This window comes from Diabrotica virgifera, chromosome 1 (assembly GCF_917563875.1).
Source record: "Diabrotica virgifera virgifera chromosome 1, PGI_DIABVI_V3a".
NCBI lineage: Eukaryota > Metazoa > Arthropoda > Insecta > Coleoptera > Chrysomelidae > Diabrotica > Diabrotica virgifera.
The window spans coordinates 8607207-8634560 of NC_065443.1; the positions used below are offsets into that span (position 1 = coordinate 8607207).

General features: G+C 32.5%; 1 protein-coding gene across 1 annotated transcript in view; it reads right to left on the bottom strand.

Annotated features, from left to right (window-relative positions):
* Nucleotides 1–27354, bottom strand: part of LOC114329090 (probable G-protein coupled receptor 158) — a 382856-nt gene that overhangs the window by 295586 nt on the left and 59916 nt on the right. Inside the window, exon 5 of the mRNA XM_050648285.1 lies at nt 22461–22529. Coding sequence (XP_050504242.1) covers nt 22461–22529 — 69 coding nt within the window. The remainder of the gene's footprint in view (nt 1–22460; nt 22530–27354) is intronic.

Below are 27354 nucleotides of genomic sequence, written 5' to 3' on the forward strand. Positions count from 1 at the left end.
ATTAGATGCAAGCTCGTGGTAGAGGGGAAGAACAGCTAAACCAGTTCAAATATTTAACAGATGTAGAGTTATTAAGTTATCATGACCCAGCCAGAGACCTAAGAGGACAAATAAACAAGACCGCAGTCATGTCCGGATTTTTGAGAGATGTGGTGTGGAATAACCCACACATGACAATAGACAGCAAAGTTAGAATTTATAAAACTTGCATCAGACCTGTTATGCCATATGGTATTGCATCAAGAGAAGACACCAATAAAACCAAAAGCATGCTACGAACAGCCGAAATTAAAAGACTAAGAGCAATAGCAGGGAAGACAAGAAGGGACAGAATACGAAACTACATCATCAGGGATCAATGTGGCGTGTAAGATGTAGTAAGATGGGGTAGGCAAAGACGAAGAGAATGGTTAAGTCATGTAAAAAGAATGGAGAAGTACAGACTACCAAGAATTGCTCTAGAAGGAAAACCAGATGGCAAGGGTCCACCGGGGAGACCACCAACAAGATGAAGAGATAGCTGGCAGTCTACCTCTCAAGAAATACTTCAATGTCGGAATTAACAGATCGACAGATCTACAACAAGTATAAGAAGAAGACAAGAAGATTAAGTACACTCAGGTATTTATATAATTTAAGATGTCTGCCATGTTTTTTTTCTACAGTACACGTAGACTACAATTTGCGATAATCTTTAATTACCTCCATCCTGTATTTCAAGCCGAATATAAGCCGAATGTAAGTGGATACTTGAAAGACACGTTGTTATGGGTCGTAATGTCTTAATAGCATCCACGATTCAATTAATTTTAAGTGCTATGTTATTTGATTAGCAGGATTCTTGTTTGAGACTAGAAGCTATTTTATAGACTTTTAGCTTGTTTACTTTGGAAATTGTTTTACAAAGAAAATCGATATCATAATTTGCACAGTGTTTCCAAATTATACAATGCTACTGGAATTCCGACTTACAGATGTAAAAAAAGGACAAACAAGATTATTTACAGTAAGCGCTTGGGACATCTCTAATTAAGAAAACTCCTATGTTTGTTCACTTCCGAAACGATGTAGTAGTTTTATTGTCTTTACTCCAATCACAATCCAGAATCCAGTAGAAGCAAATAGGGTGCAAGAAATAAAGTAATAAACCCAATACTAAGTGTCTCAAGAAAAAATCAACCAACGAAAATATTCTCGAACTCGGGAATGGAATTTTGAGCGCCAACATTCGTCACGGATAGGCACATCAAGAAGAAGAAGATATGTTATACAGATTTTCAGAAAGCGTTTGACAAAGTTTAACCTGGTAAACTCATACATGTACTTATTGAAAAAAATAAATCCCAATGATATGAATTTAATTAAAAATCTATAAGTACTACAATCAAACAGAGGTCGTACTGGGGGAAGATAGTGACAAAACCAAGTAGAAATTCAAAGAGGAGTCAGGCAGGGATGCGTATTGTCGCCACAATTATTTAATATGTACTCCCAACTCATATTTCAGGAAGTACTAAGGGAAAGAGTTGAAGATGTAAGGATTGGAGGGAGCATCGTTAATAACATAAGATTTGCAGACGATGCCGCAATCATGGCAGAGAATATTTATAGACGATTTACAAATCTTCTAGAAATCATTAACATAGAAAGCAAAAATATGGGACTATTAATGAATATAGATAAAACCAAATATATGGTAATCTCGAAAACTCTTGTTGGTATAGTCGATTGGCTAATCTGAGACACAACTACTGTCTACACTACAATCACAATAAAGATGCACTAGAAATAAACAAGCACGAGGAGCACTCCTAAATCATGATTTGAGAGTGCTCCTCGAACATTCAACGTGTTCTTATTTCTTTATTTCTATATAGTGCATTTTTATTGTGATTGTAGTGATCATCCTATCATCAGATGCTCCTCCTTCCATGATTACAAAATTCACATTTACTTAAAACTCTTAAGTGCCTTAACTCCTTAATTTTTTCTAATTACTTGTGCAATGTTCTGGTGGTACGATTGATGATTACTGCCTCGCCCTTTATTCAGACACTGTAATGTGTCCTTTTGTAGTCTTGGTGTGTAAATGTATTAAATAGGATATTAATATTTATTAAGTTTGTTCTATATTTAGAATGTTGTCCTACGAACACCCTAGTTTATATCAAAAATGTTTCCAAGTTACTTGAGCTATATCACGGATTTTGATCTAAACTTGTACACAAACACACCCCAGGATATCCGGATAAGGAGGTTTCGACAAGTTTATCAGTAATATTTATCTCTTTCCGCTCTAATCTGAACCTACCGATCCTTCGGGACCAGTTTTAACACGCTGTTGAATTTAACCAGGTTATCCTACTCACCGCGCCATTTAAATTAGTCAAGCTACCAGAAATACGAGCACGAGCAGGAATTCAATGAATAGATTCGCCGAGTTAGAGTTTGTTTTATAATGTATCCTTTAGGTATAGAGGAACATATGCCGAATTTATCGAAAAGGATAATATTTAGCAATGAAATAATTTTAGATATTAAAATACAACAGACTCGAGGAATATGAGAACACTAGTAGTATAAAATTACGCAATTTGATCCAGTATAGAAAGATATATCCACAGAGAAGCTAATATACTGTCCAACTGATCTGAATAAAATACCACTACATAAATCTAATAACTAGAAATATTTCTATGATATTGTTCTGAAGCTATTTATTTGTGGCATCTTATGTAATTTACTATTTTAATTGGGAAATAAGCCACAAGTTACGTTGGAAATTGATTTAATTGACGTTTCGACTTCCAATTCGGAAATCGTTGTCAAAATACAATATATTAATAAATCAACTAAAATTGTGACTTATTTCTAAATTAATATATCTAGTAAAATCCAAGTTGTCAATATGCAAATTATTTGTATGTATGTATGTATCGGTTTTAGAACGTCTTTCGACGTTTTCCGATGCCTAACTTCCACGTCCTTCTATCATCCCATTGACCATCTCTAAGATCCCTTGTACTCATTGCTTTGGTTACCCCTTCTTTCCATGTCTTTTTTGGGTCTTCCTCGTTTTTTGCGGTTTGGTGGTACCCACTCCAAGATCTTTTTGGGCAAGCTTGTGTCTTCCATTCTTTGAACATGACCATACCAAATCAACTGTTTCCTCTCAATGTCTGTTGTTAAGTAACCATCTATTCCAATTCGTCGTCTTACTTCCTCATTTCGAATTCTTTCCCTACGGGATATACCTAACGATCTTCTAAACACATCCATTTCTACAGCTTCTAATTTTTTCCTGTTGTTCTCGGTTATTCTCCAAGTTTCTGCTCCGTAAAGTAGGCTGCTTTTAATAAGTGTTTCATAGATGTTGTATTTTCGCTGTATTCCTATTTCGGAGCTCCAAAGTATTCCATTTAGGCATCCAATTGTTCTTCTAGCCTAGCTTGTGTTACCCTTTTCTTTATTTCCTCATCGTCTTTTCCCGTTCTATCGAAGATTACTCCCAGGTACGTGTATTCACTACAGGATGTGATTTGTTCATTATCCTCTAGTTCGATATTGGATAACTCAGCTCCTATGGGTAGGTATTTAGTTTTTTCCACATTAAATTTTTTGTATAAGCAAATTATTATTGGCATTATGGACACATCGTATTCAGCTCTGAGGTTGTACCAGTAAAAGCAATACTATTATGATACAGATTTCAAGACAAAGTGCTGAGGAATACTGTAAATGCTTCCTTGTACATCAGAAATAGCGATTTCTGCAGAGAACTAGGGAAGGAGACTGTCTTCAGAAAAAGTCTTCGTCTGAGAAAAGTCTTCTTCTTACTGTGCCGTCTCTTAACGAAGGTTAGCAATCACTTCTTTAAACGCTTCTCTATCTTTTGCAACGTGAAATATCTGTTCAACATTGAGGTTAGTTAAATCTGATATTCCTTAGCCATAATTTCTTCTTTCTTCCCTCTACTCTTCCTTGCATGGTGACGTATAGCAAAGAGTATTATTTATCGTTTCAAAGTATGTGGCCTAGATACGATGTTTTTCTTATTTTAATCGTATTCATAACAAGCTGAAAATGCGAGCATTATCATAACGAAAACTTTGTTTATTTACGTATTTAAATTCATAATATGGAAAATTTCTATTATGAAAAGTTGTTTAGTATTTAATGCTATGTTTTAATATGCAATTATATCCTAATTTAAATATTGTGAACTATAAAGGTACTCTACTCTCGAGCGAAATTCATATTTTTTGACATACCTCGAATAAAATTGATAAAATTTGATATATGAGGATTGCATCTTAGATTTTAGACCATGCAGATCTTTTTATGAAGAATAACTTTTCTTCTTAAAATTCGTAATTTGAGAAAAATTTTCAAATATTTTTAAGGATGTACAAGTAATTGCATATTAGAACATAGTTTTTAACTCCAAACAACTTTTTATAATAACACTTTTCAATATTGTGAAAAATAAAGACACTTTAATCTTGATCGAACTTGATATTATTGACATACCTCGTATAATATAGATTTGATATCTAATAAAAAAAAGAATGTGTGTGTACTTTGTACGCACGTAAGAAGTTATACTTCTATGTATTATATGATTATATGATTATAAACGAAATTAATATACTTTTTATTTATATTTTATTTAAATATTAAACTAATTTATACTTACTACTTCTCAAACATTTTTATTAACAGTGCCAAAAATTAAAATAATAAAAGAATAAAACACACACAAAGACATTAAAAATGCCACAAATGATTTCTGAACATTAATTGTCGGAAAATTTTTTAACTAAATACGTATTTTCTGAAAATAAAATTATATAATAAATATACTTACAATCATAAAATGTATAAAAAAAATAAAAAAATAAAAGTTTCTATTGGGATTCGAACCAACTTACCAGCGCGGCTGATATTGGCGTTGTATTGGGGTTCACTCGCATTAAACGCTTCGCCACGGAGACAGTGTGTCATTATGTGCGAAGATCGACTAACTAAACGGATTAAACTTTTGACATTTTTGAGTTATGTAAATCAAATTATTTTGATTTTGAATTGAAATGATTTAGAATTGAAAAAATACAACAAAACATAGAGTAAGAAAACAATATATTAGGTGAATATTGATAGAAATTTTGATGGTAATCAAATTATGTAAATAAAAGTATTGCATACTATATATTTTGCTAGGTACAAATAGGTAGGTACCTATATTTTTTTTTTATTAATTTGATGGCTTTGGTAGGGACCAATTAGCCAGACAATTTTTTCTTTAACTATAACAATTCTTTTTGTTTTTTATTTTTTTTTTTAATTTAAAACTCATCCTTCCTCACGATTACAATGCTCAAAATATTAGTAAGGTAAGATTAATGTGTGCAAATTTTTCTTTTGTTTTCTTTATAATTTAATTTTTACTTATCTTTTTATATGTATAATTTATTTTGCTTTTTTTTTTCTTTATATTCTTTTTTACTATTGTTTTTTTTTGTTTTTTTTTTATTATTATTTTTTTTTTTTTAATTTTTTTTAAATTTTTTTTTTTAATTTTTTTTTTTTTATATTTTTTTTTATATTTTTTCGGTGCACACGTACAAAATATAATTAGTTGCAGAATTGCTAACAAAGATGTGGTTAGTAATTTACAATTTCATTTTGCACCTCTTGGTGTGATTATATAAGAAATACAATATATTATTATTCGTATTGAAAATTATACAATTTAAATTTATGGGTAAAAAAATGTTGTTATTAACTATTTCATTATAGAATTTATCAGTGCTTGCACTATTTAATGAACACCCGAGTATAATATGAGTTAAGTCTCCCAGTTCACCACATAAACATGAAGAATCATCAATTAAACCAATTTTAAATTTATAAGTTGGTGACATTGCATGATTTGCTCTTATTCGGTTAATGGTAATAATAAAGTTTCTGTTGTTTTGGTTGTGGAACCATCTTAGCCTCGGGATCTGGACTTGACATGATTTGTAATTTAGTCCTGTTTGTTTGCTGTTATACAATTCTTGCCATTTGGTTTTGAGCTGAATTTTAAGTATGGAATTCAAATCGGTATAAGGAATACGCTGATTAATACACTCTCTGTCTAAGTCTGACGCAGCCTTTGCAAACTTATCGGCAATTTCATTTCCTTGAATCCCCGAATGTCCTTTTATCCAAACTATTATCACCTTTCGTTGTGAGCTACGTATTTCGTAATTGGTCTGTAATATTTCTACTTCTAGATGATTTAAGTTCTTCGACGCACCTATATTCTTTAGTCTCTCCACGACACTTTTGCTATCTGTAAATATAATACTTTTCGATCTATCAGTCCTAAGTATATACTTTAGAGCTTCACTTATTGCAAACATTTCTGCTGTATATATCGTTGCCTCATCTGGTAATCTGATCTCTTCGTGACAGGCGCGGATCCAAGGGGGGGTCAATTGCCCCCTCCTTGAGACTTCGCCTGGTGTCGCCTTTTTTTAAGAAAGAGATAATTACGATTGAAAATAAATAGTGAGTTTTGTGTCCTGTTGACAACTGAATAACGGAATGAAACCTAAAACAGAATTCCTTCTCCAAAGTACGTGTTCTCGGTCTTACTGTATGGTGTCGAGTCTAGGACTGTGAATGAAATCGAACTACTTACCTAAATCGCCTTGAGGCTTTCGAAAGGTGGTTCTATAGAAGAATTTTAAAAGTATCTTGGGTGAAGAAGATTCGAAACTCCACAATACTAGAACGTCTCAGCAAGACTATACTGAGATTATAGAAGGCACCAAGAAGAGAAAAGTGAAGTATTTTGGACATGTAATGAGAATTTTCAAATATAGGTTGCTACAAAATAGTATGCAAGTGAAAATAGAAGGCAAACGCAGTCCAGGACGAAAAAGCACTTCGTGGTTGATTTAGGGTGGCAGTGAATAAAATTAAGATAGCTATGATAGTAACCAACGTTCTGAAAGGACATGGTACATGAAGAAAAATATAGTAACAGCCCATATCTAAAAAGAATCCTGTGTACGCGAGTGACTAGAAAATTTTTATTTCATTGCCCCCTCCTTGCAAGGTTGCTGGATCCGCCGTTGCTTCGTGATATTTTGTGGTGTGATCGTAAGAAGTGGCGCCTGTACGAATTTGTTTTGATCCATCGGTGTAAATCTGGTTGTAGTCGGGCCATCGTTGATTAACCGTTTCGAGAAAGTGGTCGTGTTTGTCGATCTGAAATGTCTTGATTTGTTTAGAAAACAGAATATGTGGACGTTCTGAAAATATTGGTTGGATTTTTGATGTGTATAGTGACAACCTGTATTGAGAAAGAGTGGTGTAACTTTCACAGATAAGTGGAGTTTTCTTTTTTAGCCAATACGACTGAGTGAGTACTGAAACTGAAAGTTCATGGATAAGTGTTATATAACTTGCGGATTTGGAAAATGCTTTCGTGATGAACTTGTTACTAATTAGTTGCCTTCTCAGTTGTAATGGTGGTTCTACGGCTTCTGCTTCCATAATATTTATTGGAGTTGACTTGAGATATCCAAGACATATTCTCAAGCTTTTGTTTTTTTGGTTTTCTATTTTATCTAAATGCGTTTGTGCCGCTGATCCATACAAATGGCTACCATAATCCAGGATTGATCTTATCATAGTTCTATAAAACAACAAGGCAATATTTGGGTCAGCTCCCCATTTGGTATAACAGAAAGCTCTCAGTATGTTAATAGCATTCTCAGACTTTTTAGTTATTTGATGTATACAGTCTTTCCATAGCAGTTTCCGATCTAGATATAATCCTAAGTATTTCACTACATTTTTTATTTGGAAATTATAAGGTCCCAGTTTTACATGATCCTGCTCAATGTTTCGTTTTCGGCTAAATACACACACCTCTGTTTTTTGTTCAGAGAGTGTAAAATTATTTTCATTCAGCCACTCATTAAAGATGTCATAGGTTTTGTTCAGTTCATATTCACATGTTTCAAAGTTTTTCCTGGTACAATAAAAAACAATATCATCTACAAATTGTAGATGATATTAAAAAAGAGCAGTATAATGAATTCTTGAAAAGATTAGGGAAAAGGTTCATTATTGGAGGTGACTTCAATGCAAAGAACACACACTGGGGCTCTAGAATCACTACTACTAAGGGAAAGGAGCTTTTGTTAGCCATTAAAGAACAGAGGTGTGAAGCACTATCAACTGGTAGACCAACCTACTGGCCTACGGATAGAAACAAGACCCCTGATTTAATAGACTTCTTTATTATTAAGAATATTTCAACTAATTTCATAGACATTGATGACTGTTGGGACTTAAATTCTGATCATTCCCCTATAGTACTAACCATGAGTGACAGGATTATTAAAAAACAAAGTAACCCCACATTAACAAATAAATGGACGGATTGGGATAGTTTTAAGCTAAGCCTTGAAGAGAGAATAAATCTAAGTGTACCAATACAAAACGCAGAGCAATTAGATAAAGAAGCAGAATTGTTGGTGAACAATATCCAGCAAGCAGCATGGGAAAACACTCCTACGCTGAAACCTAGGGTAAAAGGAAATAATTATCCAAAGGAAATAAGGAACATGATAATTGAAAAAAAGAAAACTGAGAAGAATCTGGCAACAAACAAGGTCTCCTCAAGATAAGACTAAACTAAATCGTGCAAGTCAACAACTCAAAAGAACTATCCTACAATTAAAGAATGACTCGATTAATTCTTACTTACAGGAGCTAACAGATGACGGTAGTACAGATTATTCCTTATGGAAAGCTACTAAAAGACTGAAACGACCTATTATGCACTCTCCTCCTATTAAACTAGAAAATGGTAACTGGGCCAGAAGTGGTGCACAAAAAGCAGAGCTATTTGCCATACATCTTGAAAATACATTCAAACCAAATGAACCTCAAGGGGATGAAGAAAGATGGGAGGAACCTGTTCAATTAGAGGAAGAAATTCGGCTAACTACACCAAAAGAAGTACTTGAAGAAATAAGGGAAAATATTAATCCGAAGAAAGCTCCGGGCTATGATCTAATTACGGGTGAGCTGTTGAAAAATCTTCCCCGAAGAGCTATCGTAAAATTAACAAACCTCTTTAACGGTGCATTCAGATTAAAATATGTACCAATGATATGGAAGATGGCGGAAGTCATTATGATTCCTAAACCGGGAAAACCAGCACATGAGGTTTCGTCATACAGACCGATATCTCTGCTTCCTGTAATATCGAAGCTGTTTGAGAAACTGCTCCTTAAGCGAATAAAACCAATTATTGAAGCAAGGAATTTGATACCGACACATCAATTCGGATTTAGAAATAAGCATTCAACAATTGACCAGGTGCACAGAATCACAAATATTATCGAAAGATCCCTAGAAGAAAAGAAAGTCTGTTCAACTGTATTTCTTGATGCTGCACAGGCTTTTGATAAAGTCTGGCATGAAGGTTTAACATACAAACTAAAATGTTTTTTACCTATACAGTACTCAAAACTTTTACAGTCATACATAAAAGGACGACATTTTAGAATTAAGCAAGAAGACTGTTTTTCAGACTTAAAAGAAATTAGAGCAGGTGTACCACAAGGCAGTGTGTTGGGTCCGGTCCTATACCTACTATACACGTGTGATATACCTGTACTGGAAAACAACACAGTTGCCACCTTTGCTGATGATACAGCTATTCAAGCAGTAGGGACGACAAGTGAAGAGGCGACCAACAAGGTCCAAATAGCAGTTAACCAAATATATAAGTGGACACAAAAATGGAGAATCAGGCTAAATGAAGCTAAATCTGTCCATGTTAATTTCACCAACAAAAAAATACAATATATACCAGTTATAATCAGCAATATCCAAGTACCATATGCAGATACTGCTAAGTATTTGGGTATAACATTAGATGCAAAACTACGCTGGAAGGTGCACGTTAAGAAAAAAAGGGAAGAACTAAATATAAGATATAAAAAAATGTATTGGCTAATTGGAAGAAACTCCACACTGTCGATGCATAATAAGTTACTAATTTACAAACAAATATTGAGACCTGTATGGACTTATGGATGCCCACTATGGGGGTGTACTAGACCAAGTAATATAACAGTAATACAAAGATTCCAGAACAAAATACTAAGAAATATTGTAGATGCTCCTTGGTATGTTACAAACAGTGATCTCCATAAGGACCTAGGAATGGAAACTGTGGAAATAATCATCAAGAAGATGGCAGGAAGTCACGAGCAACGACTTCACATGCACGAGAATATTGAGGCAATCCAGCTCCTCGATACTACTGGGCAAGTTAGAAGACTGAAGAGGACAAAACCTTATGAACTAGTTTAAGTGATAGTTGATAGTGAAAAGCAGAGCATAGTGCTTGTGCGCGTTATTGTGTGTGCTAGAATAGTGCACTATCTTGTTAGGTTAGATAAGAGACGCTATAGGGCAAGCTCTTAATTTTAAGGAACAGTAATAATTTAGGTTAGATTAAAATTGCTCATTGGTCAAGTATGACCAGATTGTAATTGTAATAATCATCATCGTAGTGATGATTATGGGAAAAAAAATCTACAAATTGTATTGTTCGTATATTTTTGAGTTTAACACTGGCATCCATTGTATATAATATAAACAAAAGTGGACTTAAAATGCTGCCTTGGGGGAGTCCAAGGTTCGTGATTCTAGGTTTGGTGATTTCTTGATTTATTTTTAAATGAATTTTTCTGTTGGTGTACAGGGAAGTTATAAAGTTCGCTAATTGTTTATGAAATCCAATTGAAATCAGTTTGTTCGTTAGAACATTTAGGTTAACGTTATCAAATGCTCCTGTAATATCGTTGAAACCTGCCATAGTCATAAAGTTACTAGAAAATCCAGCTAAAGTGTCTGTTACTATTACTGTTAATGCCTCCAATGCTGACCTAGATTTTCTGAAACCATATTGTGTGTCAGGCAGAATATGTTCTTTCTCTAACCATTGCTCAAGACGATTTTTGATAAGCCTCTCAAAGGTTTTCATTACACATGAAGCTAATGATATGGGTCTATAAGAAGTTGGAATGGAATCCGGTTTATCATATTTTTTTATTGGGATGATAATATACTCCTTCCAGCTTTCAGGGATTGTTGTTTGTCCTGTCCATATTGCATTATATATACTTAAAAGATATTTTTTCTGATTCATTGGCAAATTATAAAGCATGGAATATGAAATATTGTCTATACCAGGAGAGCTATTGTTGGTATGTTTCATACATCGTTCCAGTTCCCACATAAAAAAACTATCGCTTAGATTGGTCATGTTCCTTGGTACTGACGAAATTTGGGGATCATATGCAACTTGGTTGGTTGGTACCCATGGCGGTGAAATTTTGATGTGAAATTCTTCTATCCAATTCGCATTTGGGTCTATTGGTAGTCTATTTTGGACTTTCCGATTTTTATATGAGTTTACCTTTTTCCAAATTTGTGAAATTGGTGTATGATGGTTTAAACTTTCACAGTACTCAATCCATTTTTGCCTTTTTGTGAGTTTGAAAGTGCGTTTGGCAAAAGCGTCCATTTTTTTGAATTCTATTAAATTTTCACGATTTGGAGTTCTCTTATATTTGATGAAAGCTATTTTTCTTTGATGAGCAGCGTTGTTACAAGTTTCGTTCCACCAAGGCTTCGGACAGTGATTACGGTGCTTAGTCTGACTAGAGACTTTTCTTGGGATGGAGATTTCTGCAGCTTCATTAATCATAGAAAGGAATTCATCATAATTTTGAGCTATATCTCTGGATTCAAGAATAGCTACATATAGATTCCAGTTTGCATTTTTTAACTGCCATCTGTTGTGCTCCGAGGATACAGCTACTTGATGATCATCTTCCACATCGAGTGTAATTAATATGGGTAGGTGATTTGATCCATGTGGGTCCTCAATTGTGGTCCATGTAAAAAATTGTACAATATCGTGAGAGCATAGAGTTAAGTCGATTGCGCTTTTACAACTTAAAGGAACTAATGTTGGAGATCCGCTGTTTAGATAAACAAGGTTACATTGATTTATTGCATCAGATAAAATATTCCCATATGTGTCATTAAAATCGCAACCCCAAGAAACATGGTGGGCATTAAAATCACCTGCTATTACAAAAGGTTTTGGTACATTATCAAAAAATTCAGTCCACTCTTGCAGCGCTATCTTCTTTCTTGGCTCAATATATAATGAAACTATATGAATTGTTTTTTTATTAGGTAAAAGCTTAAGAGCAATGCATTTATGAGAAAAATTGACTTTAGTATTTATTATTATTTCTTTATATAAAATGTTTGCTTTAATTAATATTGCTACCCCTCCAAATCCGTCTGGGCGATCCTGACGACTAACATTGTAATTTTTAAAGTTATAATACTTTCCTTGTTTGAACCAAGTTTCAGATAACACTGCAAGAGCAGCATCATACTCGTGAAGAAGGAATTCCAAGTTCTCTTTATTTGAAACTGCTGATCGGCAGTTCCATTGAATTATATTTATTTTTTGTATTGTATCTGCGAATTTAATGTGTTTTCTGATGAGTCTATATTTAATTGTTTACTAATTATATATTCTAGTTCCGTTTTTGAAATATCATAATTATTGGTTCTCCTAATTGTTGAGATAATGTTTGCCACTAATTCTAAAATAATTTTGACATTTTCTGAGCCTAACCCTGAATGATGAGTTGAAAAATCTGAGGTGTTTAAATTCTTAACGTAACTGTTATTGGTTAAAATATTAGAATCTGGCCCTAGAGTCCTAGGTTGGGAAACAATATCTCGATGTGCTATTTCTATGGGGTCTGGGCTATTTGGCCTCAGCCTTTTAACTGGTTTGTGAAACGTACCAGTTGATTGTTTATGATGAACTTTACTGTATGTTTGTGTGTGGTGTGAAGGGCTTTCTCCGAAGATGTTATAGTTTGGAGGAGGTCGAGTTGAACATGAGGGTAGAAGCTCAAAACGGGTTGGAGGTGGGATGGACATATTTTGAAAGGTCATGTTTTTATTTGGGATGTTGCTAGTGTTATTTGAACGATTTGCAGTAATAGAAGCGTAGGTGTTTCTAGGGATTTGTTTATTAGCATCATGATAATTTAAATTTGTTGATGACATAGTTTCTTTGATTAATTTTTGTCGGTGAAACTCCGGGCAATCTTTCAAATTAATAGTGAAATGATCTCCCATGCAACTGAAACATTTTGGTGATATTTCTTCTTCCGTACACTCTTTTGAATTATGATCCTTATTGCATTTGAAACAGCGGGGATGAGACTTACAGTGCCCCCCCAGGTGCCCGTAACGCAAACAATTGAAGCAAAGCAATACTTTTTGTTTGTATGTTTCTACCTCTTTAATAACTTTATTGATAATTACATATTTGGGTAATATTTGTGTTTTGAAACTGACAACACACGATTTGGTTGGCACAAATTCTGTCATTTCATCTTTTGTAACCTTACGATTTATTCTCTTAACATTTAAAACCTCGAAAGGCAGATGATTATCATAAGATTTAATTTTATTTTTGAGATACTCTTCAGAAAATTCCGTCGCAATATCTCTTATTACTCCTTGCCTGACAATAATAAATTTAGGAACATAAATATCTAAATTGTTGTCGATAAATACCTTAGCGTTTTTGTTACTGACAAGATAATTAGCATTTTTTGGGTCCTTCATTTTTATTCGAATTCTATTGCGACCTATTGTATCTATACTTAAAATTTTATTGTCAAGTTCAGGAAAATTTGATAAAATTAAATCCCCGACTTTTAATGAATTTAGCCTACCCGAAAAGTTCGTTTGATTATTTTCAACATATAAATGGTAAGGTCCTTGATCGTTTGATTCATACTTAAATACCTGTTTCTCCCTTTGGGGTTGTAATTGGGAGGTGTTTCCGTCTTTCAAAGGATTAGTTTGCTCGATATTTGAAGAAATTGGTGTACTTACGTTTTGATTTCCCTGTGTATTGAATATACCTGAATCCGTAACTTGCATATTAATATCTTGCGGTTCTGTAGAATCGATTGGAGGATGAGTGGGGGGGTCTGTCCCCCCCGAATTGACACTCATTGTGTGTCCCTACACTACCACTATTTCAGTTTGTTTTTTATAGAAATAATTTAACAAGTTTTAATACAAATCTGTTGACTATTAAGCACTCGATATCACCGGCCGATGTAAATAGATACGTGTGGTTCTCTCGAAGATCCGTACGAAACTGCCATCTCCAAAAATTAAAATAATAAAAGAATAAAACACACACAAAGACATTAAAAATGCCACAAATGATTTCTGAACATTAATTGTCGGAAAATTTTTTAACTAAATACGTATTTTCTGAAAATAAAATTATATAATAAATATACTTACAATCATAAAATGTATAAAAAAAATAAAAAAATAAAAGTTTCTATTGGGATTCGAACCAACTTACCAGCGCGGCTGGTATTGGCGTTGTATTGGGGTTCACTCGCATTAAACGCTTCGCCACGGAGACAGTGTGTCATTATGTGCGAAGATCGACTAACTAAACGGATTAAACTTTTGACATTTTTGAGTTATGTAAATCAAATTATTTTGATTTTGAATTGAAATGATTTAGAATTGAAAAAATACAACAAAACATAGAGTAAGAAAACAATATATTAGGTGAATATTGATAGAAATTTTGATGGTAATCAAATTATGTAAATAAAAGTATTGCATACTATATATTTTGCTAGGTACAAATAGGTAGGTACCTATAATACATTTACAATTATTACGTACCTGTTGCTTTAAAAACTATTTAAAAATCATTGCAATTATAAACTTTTTTGTTTCTGTCCTCACAACAATAAAACTAATATATTATACATTTGTTTACCTTCATATTGAACAATTATTTATTATTGTCAGATCATTTCAACACTCAATCAGAGCCCGTATAACGACTAATAAATTTCGCAATCACTTGCATCGTGCAAGGTGGCTATGTTCAAATATCATAACAAAATTTGATCAACTATTTTTAAAACACTTAGCAGTGTAAGATTCTTTAGCTTTGAATAAGCGAGATCGTAGATCGTCCCGGTTGATTGTTGTTATCCACAGTTCTCTACGCCTTCGAGCTAATAGGTTTTTTATCAGTAATTTTGCGGCACTCATACTAGTCACAGTTTGATGGGCTTTCACATTGGCATGCAACAATCATCTCTTCTATGTTAATAAGTCCAAAAATATAATATGAAAACTATTCAAAAAGGCAGTATAACCATTAACTAACTTTTTGTTTGTTGTTTCTCTTCCTACAAATTTTAAAACGCAACAACCATACATAACCAAACCACAGTCCCACAGATGTGCCACAGCTGCCATATTGGATAATTTTTGTCATGTCATTTGAACATCCAATCAGAACAAAGTTGTAATGCGACTGCGCCGGGATCAAAGGTTATAATCCTATTAAAATTCACCCTCATATCGCCCGTAAAGAAGTATAACTTCAATAAATAAATACAAAATAAACAATTGATGGATTCGACAATTGTTACAAAATTGTTAGACAAAATAAACAGTTTTCCTTGAAAATAGTGAAGTGTAATTTAACATTACATTCACATAAATAAATAAAATTTGTTTATCTTACATTTCAATTTTATGTTGACGTTTAGTTGCGTCAAACGAAAACAAAGTAGAGTTGACGTTTCTATGTCGGAAGAAAATGACAATTTAAAGGAGGCTTGTGGCGTCACAATGACGACTTTGAGGTCGGATATCTCGAAGACGGTTAGAGATAGCGAAATGCCGTTTTCAGATTTGCATTCAAAAGACAAAACTACATAGGAATCCATCGCTAGGTGACCTCTAGATATTTCAGGAGCGGCAACGCAATAACACACACACACTTTTGCGAATTTATAAACGAAAAGTTTTCGTTGATAAGCACTTCTTTGTTTGAGAGTTTTGCAGTCCAAAGAATTTTCAGAGTACTCCAATTTTTTACAGATTGCAAATTTATACATAATAGCTGCGACCAAACATAACATTCGACGAGCCTCAATCTGATAGGTATACTTAATTTCTTTTTTGTAAACATTGACTTATATTTTATAAATCATTTTCGAGCGATTTCTATTCTAACCTTTATCTTCTCATCTGGATCTAACTGTGAGTTTATAATTGCTCTAAGGTATTTATACTTGTCAACCCTCTCTAACGGTTTACCTTCCAATGTCAGATGTATGCTATATAGAGACACAACTGTCTACACTACATCATCATTCTCTTTGCCTTATCCCTATGCGGGGTCGGCTTCCCTAATTGCATTTCTCCACACAATTCTATCTTGGGCCATATCAATGTTAATCCCCTTTACCAACATGTCCTGCCTTATCGTCTCCCCCCAGCTCTTCTTTGGTCTTCCTCTCCTACTCCTTCCAGGAATCTGCACTTCAGCTATTCTTCGTATTGGGTGGTTAACGTCTCGACGTTGAACATGACCAAACCATCTTAACCTATGCTCTCTCATTTTGGCATCAATTGGTGCCACACCTAGACTTCCCCTAATATACTCATTTCTAATTTTATCCTTCTTTGTCACTCCACTCATCCATCTAAGCATTCTTATTTCCGCCACATGCATTCGCTGTTCCTCTTTCTTTTTCACTGCCCAACATTCAGATCCGTACATCATAGCTGGTCTTATTGCTGTTTTATAGAATTTTCCCTTCAGCTTCATTGGAATTTTTCTGTCACACAACACACCACTCGCTTCTTTCCACTTCGTCCATCCAGCCCTAATTCTACTGCATGCATCTCCATCTATTTCTCCATTACTCTGTAATACCGATCCTAGGTACTTAAAACTATTGCTTTTTACAATCATTTCACCATCCAAAGATACCATTTTATTTGTAGTAGCTCCATCTTTAAATGAACATTCCAAATACTCTGTTTTTGTCCTACTAAGTTTTAAACCTTTTTCCTCCAGAGCTTGTCTCCACTGTTCCAGTTTTTGTTCTAAGTCTCTTTCACTATTTCCTACTAACACGACATCATCAGCATACATTAAGCACCATGGAATGTTACCCTGTATTTTCGCTGTTATCTGGTCCAAAACTAATGAGAATAAATACGGACTAAGCACAGAACCTTGATGCAATCCTACTTTCACATGAAATTTATCAGTCTCTCCCACACCTGTCCTAACACTAGTCGTTACTCCCTCATACATATCCCTCACAATCTTTACATATTCACCAGGGACTCCTTTCTTATTGAGTGCCCACCACAGAATCTCTCTAGGAACTCTATCATATGCTTTCTCAAGATCAATGAATACCATATGAGCGTTTGTTTCTTTACTCCTGTATTTTTCCATCAACTGCCTTATAATGAAAATTGCATCTGTTGTTGATCTACCCTGCATAAAGCCAAATTGATTCTCGGATATTTCGGTTTCTTCACGTATCCGTCTATCAATTACTCTTTCCCATATTTTCATGGTGTGGCTAAGCAGTTTTATAGCCCTGTAGTTTGTACATTGTTGTATATCTCCCTTGTTTTTGTAAACAGGTACCAGTATACTGCTTCTCCATTCGTCTGGCATTTGTCCAACTTCCATAATTCTATTAAATAGACCTGCTAGCCACCTTGTTCCTGTCTCTCCCAATGCTCTCCATACTTCCCCAGGAATATCATCTGGTCCTACCGCTTTTCCTTTCTTTATTTTTTGAAGCGCTTGAGCCACTTCCTTGTTGGTTATTTTGGTGACCATTGCTGCTACTGTCTCCGTTGACTCTACAGGCTGTCTGTCAAATTCTTCATTTACTATTTTCATAACTGTCTACACTACAATCACAATAAAAATGCACTATATAGAAATAAACAAACGAAGACACGTTGAATGTTCGATAAGCACTTCCAAATCATGATTTAGGAGTGCTCCTCGTGCTTGTTTATTTCTAGTGCATCTTTATTGTGATTGTAGTGTAGACAGTTGTGTCTCAGATTAGCCAATCGACTATACCAACAAGAGTTTTCGAGATCACCATATAGGGTGATTGATTAGTAGGGTAAAGCTCAATAGCTCCGCTATAGTCATAGATAGCAATAAAAGTTAATAACAAAAATTTTAGTTACCTCTGAGCTTTACATTACAAAATTAGTTAGAATGTTACAGGGTGTTCGATAACACAGTGGCAGACCTAACTTGTTTTTTTAAATGGAACACCCTATATTTTATTTTATATTCGAAATCCTATTAACTTCTCCATCACAAAAATATAAAGGTTTGTAATGTTATACAGGGTATTTACAAAGTTATAACCAATTTTGTATGAAAATCGTAACAAGTTCAACTCCTTGTATAAATAAAAATAAGCACAACAGCAATGGTTTATTAATGCCATATTTTTTAATTTATTGTCAAAATTTTTAAGAATTATGATACTGCTAATTTTCTTTATATCAAATACAGGGTGTGTCAAAACGCAAGTACATTATTTTCTCAGTAATGTTAAATGGAACACCCTGTATTTTATATCATTATTAAAGAGTAACATTAACGTACTTTAATTTTTATATAACATTCCCTATACCCAAATTTATTAGTTTTCGAGATATTTTAATTTTTCAGAGCAAATTATTTTAGGTGTTTAAATTTATCTAAATTTTAAGTAAGCCATGACTGAATTGACAATTATTGAAGATTACCGATTATCAATCCGGTAATCAATGTAACACTGTAGTAAATAAAGAAATAAAAATAATTTATTAGTAATACATTTTACAAACAAAAACACAACCACTACATGCAACATTTTTGAACAATTAAAAACTATCTTTGTATGTAAATGCAACAAATAAACAAAAAAAAAATTAGTAATAAATTTTAGAAACAAACACACAAACACAAAATACAATATTTTGTGAAGACAATTAAACACTACTTTTGTATGTAAATGTAACAATGTAACAAATAAAGAACGAAACATAATTTATCAGTAATACATTTTGCAAAAAAACATGTTTGAAAAAATTAGAAGCTACTTTTAATAAAATATTTTTAATATTTAATTACCTAAGGTGTTCAAAATTATCTCCAAACACATTTATGTACGCCTAAAAAAGAATCATTGAATGAGCTACTTACTCTACGGAGCATTTGTAAATTAACACATCGAAATGCATACACTTTGTATTCTATTTTTCATCTCATCCCTTGTTGTTGGAGGTATTTTATAAACTTCATTATTAACGTAACCCCAAAAAAATCAGTCCAGTTTATTATATTCTGGTGATTTGGGTGGCCACGATACTGGTCCATTGAAAAATGAAAATATCTCGAAAACTAATAAATTTAGACATAGGGAATGTTATCTAAAAATTAAAGTACGGTAATGGTACTTTTCAATAGTGATATAAAATACAGGGTGTTCTATTTAAAATTACTGAGAAAATAATGTACTTGCGTCTTGACTCACCCTGTATTTGATATAAAGAAAATTAGCAATATTGACTATTCTTGAAAATTTTGATAATACGTTAAAAAATATGGCATTAATAAACCATTGTTGTTTTGCTTATTTTTATTTATACAAGGAGTTGAACTTGTTACGATTTTCATATAAAATTGGTTATAGCTTTGTAAATACCCTGTATAACATTACAAACCTTTATATTTTTGTGATGGAGAAGTTAACAGGATTTCGAATTTAAAATAAAATATAGAGTGTTCCATTTAAAAAAACATAAGTTTGGTCTGCCACTGTATTATCGAACACCCTGTAACATTTTAACTAATTTTTTAATGTGAAGCTCAAAGGTGGCTAAAATTTTTGTTATTAACTTTTATTGCTATCTATTACTATAGCGGAGCTATTGAGCTTTACCCTACTAATCAATCACCCTGTATATTTGGTTTTATCTATATTCATTAATAGTCCCATATTTTTGCTTTCTCTAATAACGATTTCTAGGAGGATTTGTAAATCGTCGATATTCTCGGCCATGATTGCGGCATCGTCTGCAAATCTTATGTTATTAACGATGCTCCCTCCAATCATTACATCTTCAACTCTTTCCCTTAGACTTCCTGAAATATTAGTTGGGAGTACATTTTAAATAATTGTGGCGACAATACGCATTACTGCCTGACTCCTCTTTAAATTTCTACTCTTCATGGTAAAAGGCAGAGATAAAGGATGCAAACAAACATTGGTTCTACGAGATATTTCAGATTTACAGATCTGGGACTTCACATTTCTTTAAATAGATGTCGCTACAGCGTCCGATACACGAACTATTTTTATAATTCGACTTAAACAGATAGTCTAGGCGCCAGAGTGGCCACCGTGTTCTTTTTAATTCTGATGGACAAACTTAACGATTTCTTATGGTTTTTTGGCTGCTGATTACGAATTTCGGGGGTGGATGTCGATCCGAGTGGTCAAAAAATTGTTATAAACAATTTAATTGTTTATAAGGCTCTGGCTCATAAGCTACAAGAGATAAAAAATTTGTTTCAAATAAATTTTGTTCCTTAATAAAAAACGAAGAAAAAACGTTTACTAAACTTAAATTAAACAATTAGAACTCAAGATATCGTAAAATGAGTGCACAATGCAAATTGCAAAATAAGTATTTTTCGAAACTTTATCGATCGTAACTCGGCTTCTACGCATGAAAACGAGCCTTAGAAGGTCTCATTTTAAAGCTTGATTAATAGGCTTCCCAACAAAGTTTGTTAAATTACTTTATCTTCACTTGTTTTAAAGTCATACCCGTTTGAAATTATAATTTTCTTAAAAAAATTGTACATTAATTTGTTTATAAGGGTTACAAGCAAATTTGAGCTATAAACATTTATACTTTTTTTAACAATAATGATAGAAGAACTGAAAAGGAACAATCTGAGCTTATGAAATTGTTCGTAAGTTTATTTTTGGCCAATATATCTATATTTTAATAGCGCGTTATGAGGCGCAAGATGGGCTCACTGTAAAGTATTTTTCGACGCTTTATCGATCGTAACTCGGCTTCTAAGCAGGCAAATGAGCTTTTCAAGGTCTCATTTTAAACCTTAATTGATAGACTAAGCACTTAATTAATAGATACTTTCCTAACCTCAAAATATTCCTTTTGGGTTCTTCTATGATTAATGTTAATTAAAGTATAAATCTTTATTGCTCAAATTTACTAAAAACCCTTATAAACAAATGAATGTACAAATTTTTTTAATTTTAACTTCAACCGAGTATAACTTTAAAACAAAAGAAGATAAAGTATGAGACATTGAAAAGCTCATTTGCATGCGTAGAAGCTGAGTTACGATCGATAAAGGGTCGAAAAATACTTGACAGTGAGCCTTATAGCGTGCTATTAAAATATCGATATCTTGGCCAAAAATAAACGAACGAACATTTTCGTAAGCTCATAATGTTCCTTTTGAGTTCTTCTATCATTATTGTTAATTAAAGTATAAATCTTTATAGCTCAAATTTGCTTGAAACCCTTATAAACAAATTAATGTACAATTTTTTAGGAAAATTATAACTTCAAACGGGTTTAACTATAAATCAAATGAAGATACTGTAATTTAGCAAACTTTGTTTGAAAGCCTATTAATTAAACTTTAAAATGAAACCTTCTAAGGCTCATTTGCTTGCGTAGAAGGGAAGTTACGATCGATAAAGCTTCGAAAAATACCTATTTTTAATTATTGGATTTAAGTGTAGTAAACTGTTTTTTCTTCGTTTTTTATTAAGGAACACATTTTATTTGTGACATTTTTTATCTCTTTTAGTTTATGAGCCAGAGCCTTATAAACAATTAAATGGTTTATAACAAATTTTTGATCACTTGGATCGAAATCGACCCTCGAAATTCGTAATCAGCAGCCAAAAATCCATAAGAAACCGTAGAGTTTGTCTATTAGAATTGAAAATGACACGGTGACCTCTATTTGGCGCCTAGACTAAGACAGCTTGGTCTCGTTTCGATTCAGAGGTGATCACAAAGCCGCTCTGATGAGGTTTGGGGAGACCGAAACGTACGTAAGGGGATGATTGATCATCTCTAAACCGAAGTAAAACCTAAGCTGTCTTTCAATTTAATTTTCAAAATCCAACTGGCTTTAATTTTATTGTCATATTATTTATCATATTTATTACGTTGTAAATAATTATTTCATTTATTCAAACTTCGGTGTTTTTTCGTGTAAAATGTTTATATTTCATCCCCTCGTATCCCGCCTCCACAAACTTCGTAATTAGGTCGTTGCGTTGGGTATTCCGAAACCTTTCCATTAAAATTTCACCGTTACAAAAAGCACATATATATTAAAGGGTCCCGTAAAATATTTACAATATCCATATATACACTCGAGTCGAAAAACTCACCGGTAAATATAATATGAAGACTCCCAGCAGGATTGTTTCCAGGATTTTCCACATTCCGGAAGCGATGGCCTAGAAAAGTAAGCATATTTTAGATGTTAGCTTTTATTCAATTTAAAAAGTATGTTTTAAAGAAATGTAAAATATGAACAATGTTATTTGTACAAACATGCGACTATAGTTGTTCGAAAAAATACTAAGAGGCAAAAAAATTTTAAAAACACTGTGTTTAACTAATGGTACCGCAATAATAGTTTAATTGGAACGTACACAAAAGTTTGGGGGGTTTAAGGGAACAAACCCCCATAAAATTTTTATGGGGTGTACAAATTTCACTATTGTTCTTTTTTAAGCTGTTCCTGCCATAAGAATGCCACATCTCCATTTCAATAAAAAATCCATAAGAGTTTTCGATCTATGAAAAAAAAATAGATTTTAATTTTGTAACTTCAAAGAGCTGTAACTTTTTTTGTGTGCACTATTGTATATAGGCATATAGGTAATAGTCCAGAAAGCCACTGCGCATCTAGGAAAAATATTCCGATTCGAATTTTTGGCACGATCTTACTCAAAAAGGACCCCTTTTAACAAATTTGCATGTTGCCAGTTCCAAAAGTGGGTCAAAATTTTTTTAAACGTTTTCTTATTGTTTTTTTCCTAAAATTTTTTTTTCATCGAACAAAGTTTTTTTTAGGTCTTTTTGATCATTTCAAACAGAAAAGGTCTTTAGTGACTTTTAGGCCACTAAGGTAAGAAGATATTCTTTGAACATCTATTGATGAAATCCCTAAGAGTTTTTTGCAATACAATATCGAAAACCCCTCTGATTTTTAATTGTCAATCAAGCGGGCGCTTGATTGGCAACCGTTGCATGTATTGTGTGTAACATTCGTAAATATTGTGCGGAAAAATATTTCGATTCAATTTTTTTTCACCATCTTGCTTGAAAATATCCCCTCTTAACAAATTTGTATGTTGCCAGGATCAAAAAGTCAAAAAAAATTTTAAACCTTTGTTTTTTGTTTTTTCCTAAAACTAATTTGTTTGCTTCGGACAATTTTTTTAGGTTTTTTGGATCATTTCAAATAGAAAAGACCTTAAGTGACTTTTCTTTAAATGTGATAGTTTTCGAGATATAAGCGATTGAAATTTTAAAAATTGCAAAATCGGTAATTTTTAACTCTCAAAAACTATGTGAAACACCAAAAATTTCAATGATTCCAAGGTACGTAGATATTCTAAGAATATCGATTGATGAAATCCCGAAGAGCTTTTTACAATACAGTATCGATAACCCCTTTGTTTTTTAATTACTAATCAAGCGGGAGCGACACTATTTTCAACCGTTGCATGTGTAGGTATATGTAATCGGAGTACATTTTAAGTTTAAAAAAAATGTTTAAAAATTTTTTTGACACATTTTTCAACCTGGCAACATGCAATTTTGTTAATAGGAAACCTTTTTAAGCAAGATGGTGAAAAAAAATTGAATCAGAATATTTTTCCGCACATTACGCATATTACACACAATGTTGTATACATGCAACGGTTAAAAATAGTGTAGCGACCGCTTGACTAACAATTAAAAAACAAAGGGGTTTTCGATATCGTATTGCAAAAAGCTCTTCGGGACTTTATCAATCGATATTCTTAGAATATCTACGTACCTTGGTATCATTCAAATTTTCGGTGTTTTACATAGTTTTTGAGGGTTTAAAATGGCCGATTTAGCAATTTTTAAATTTTCAATCGCTTATATCTCGAAAACTATTACATTCACAGAAAAGTCACTTAAAATATTTTCTATTTGGAATGATCCAAAAAATTTAAAAAAATTTGTCCGATGCAAAAAAATTAGTTTTAGGAAAAATAAAAAAAAACAAACGTTTAAAAATTTCTTTTACCTTTTGATTCTGGCAACATACAAATTTGTCAAGAGGGGATATTTTCAAGCAAGATGGTGAAAAAAAAATTGAATCGAAATATTGTTCCTCACATATATTTACGCATGTTACATATACTTACAATCAAGCGCCCGCTTGATTGGCAATTAAAAAACAAAGCATTGAACATCAATCGATGTTCAACGAATATCTTCTTACCTTGGCAACATCGAAATTTTCAGTTTTTCACATATTTTCTAAGGGTCAAAAATGACCGATTTCGCAATTTTTAAATTTTTAATCGCTTATATGTCAAAAACTATCAACTTTAGAGAAAAGTCACTAAAGACCTTTTCTGTTTGAAATGATCCAAAAAACCTAAAAAAAAACTTTGATCGATGCAAAAAAAAATTTAGGAAAAAAAAACGTTAAAAAATTTTTGACCAACTTTTGGACCTGTCAACATGCAAATTTGTTAAAAGGGGTCCTTTTTGAGTAAGATTTTGCAAAAAATCCTAATCGGAATATTTTTCCTAGTAAGTAACCCTATATCTTTTTTTGTTACCTACTAAGTTGTGAAGAATTGTTTACGTAATAATATGTAATAGACTAAGAGCCGCTATAGGTGAAAATTCTTAATCATTTTAGGCACGACGGGACCCTATAACCTAAATAGTAGAACCTAAAAGAAAACGTTTGAACACTGTGCCGTCACTTTTCAGTGGCACATGTGTCTACAGTGGCGCATCAAACTTTCCACTTATGGACGGGATACATAAATTAAAAAATACCCTCCCTAATTACCAGAATTTAATTTTTTTTCATTTTTTTAAGTTTTATGTGATTAAGACATAAGATTCATCGTAATTTTAACCCACCACCCCCTTCTCCCTGCCCCCACCATCAAAAACTTTATTTTTCGATTTTTTTTTTTTTTTTTGTTGGGATGCAATCAATTTTAAAATTTCAAAAAATTTACACGCATAGTTAAGGGTTTTATAAAACACGTCTATTTTTTATAGACCTGTAGGTTGAGTGTACATAACCTCAAAAAAACTTTAAATTTTTTTTTTGAAAAAAAGTATATAACTTTTTTTTGGGGATAGCTGCAGATCTAATTTTTTCTTAGGCTTGTGTATTTTATCAAACACTATATTTATAATTTTTTTCAGATTTTTCTGTAACGTTGATCACCTTCAAAAATCCAAAAAACTGTTTTTTAAGGGGGTTTTGGGGGGTTTGAACGTGTTTTTCTGATTTTTAAATATTCTAAAGAACTCAGTTACTTCAAGTTACATATAACCTATAAAAACAAAATTGATTTGATATATTATGAAGTCTATAAAATAGGGAAAATCCCCCAAAATCCCCCAAAAAACAGTTTTTCGGATTTTTGAAGGTGGGGAGACTTGCGGAAAAATCTGAAAAAAATTTAAAATATAGTGTTTGATAAAACACACAAGATTAAGAAAAAAAGAATGTGTGTGTACTTTTGTACGCTCGTAAGAAGTTATACTTCTACTACATATTATGTGATTTTTAAGACAATACCAAAAATTTTTAAAAATTAAAGAATAAAACGCACACAAACACATTGAAAAATGCCACAAAGAAAAAATTATTCCTGAACGATAATAATTGTTGGCAAAAATTTTAAATACGCATTCTCTGAAAAAAAAATTATATAACAAATATACTTACAATCATAAAATGGAAAAAAAAAATAAAAAAAAATAAAAACTTGCATCGGGAATCGAACCCGTGAACTTCATGCCGCTTTGATTCGTAATCGAAACCTAGACTCACTCGTCCAATCCCACATTATTTCTCATGTGGAAAAATAGGGTAACTGAACGTTTTACTGTTTGACAGTTGTTTTAAATATATATGTAATTAAATTATGTAGTTTTAATCTTGTGGAAGAAAATATTAAATAACAAAACAGTAAGAAAACAATATATTAGATGAAAATTGGTAGAACTTTTGTTGGTAATCAAATTAAGTATGTATGTAAATCAAAGCATTACATACCAACTAGATAAATAAATCTACGCCAAAATATCATAATTTAAAAATAAAAATCGGACCTAATTTGGGATTTCTCTCTAAAATCCCTATTCTTGAGAAAATAAAAGTATGTATTCCAACCTAATCCAAATGTTTAATTACAATATGATTATAATAAAAACTACTTACCAAATTAGAATGAGTTTTCCTTGTCCAAAATAGTCCAAAAGTCCAAAAATATAGGTATATGAAAACTATTTAAAAAGGCAGTATAACTATTAACTAACTTTGTTTCTTAATGTTGTTCTGAAGCTATTTTCTTGTGGCATTTTTATAATCAAGTATATTCAAATGGGAAATAAGCCACAATTTTACCTAAAAATGATTTTATTAACGTTTCGACGCCCAAGTCGGGTGTCGTTGTCAAAATACAAAATAATACTAAATAAATAAAATGTTGCTTAGTAAAAAATTCTTCTAATAATTTATTTAATCTGACTCATTTATATCGGCAATTCAGACACGTATTATACATTTTAAAGTAGACGACTTTAAAATGATATTGCCAATATTGATGAGTTGCGTTCCTGGGACGACTTTACTAAATGATAGTTCATTCATTAGGTTTTCCCTCGTGATTTACTATGGAATCTCTAACGCGAGAATTTCAGTGCCACCGTTGCATTTGGTTGTCTTTTTAAAGACAGATCACATGCTATGATTTTTTGTGACGGATATTCTTGAGTTGGGATTGATTTCATGTAATCGAATGAACTATCATTTAGTAAAGTCGTCCCAGGAACGCAACTCATCAATATTGGCAATATCATTTTAAAGTCGTCTACTTTAAAATGTATAATACGTGTCTGAATTGCCGATATAAATGAGTCAGATTAAATAAATTATTAGAAGAATTTTTTACTAAGCAACAACATTTTATTTATTTAGTATTATTTTGTATTTTGACAACGACACCCGACTTGGGCGTCGAAACGTTAATAAAATCA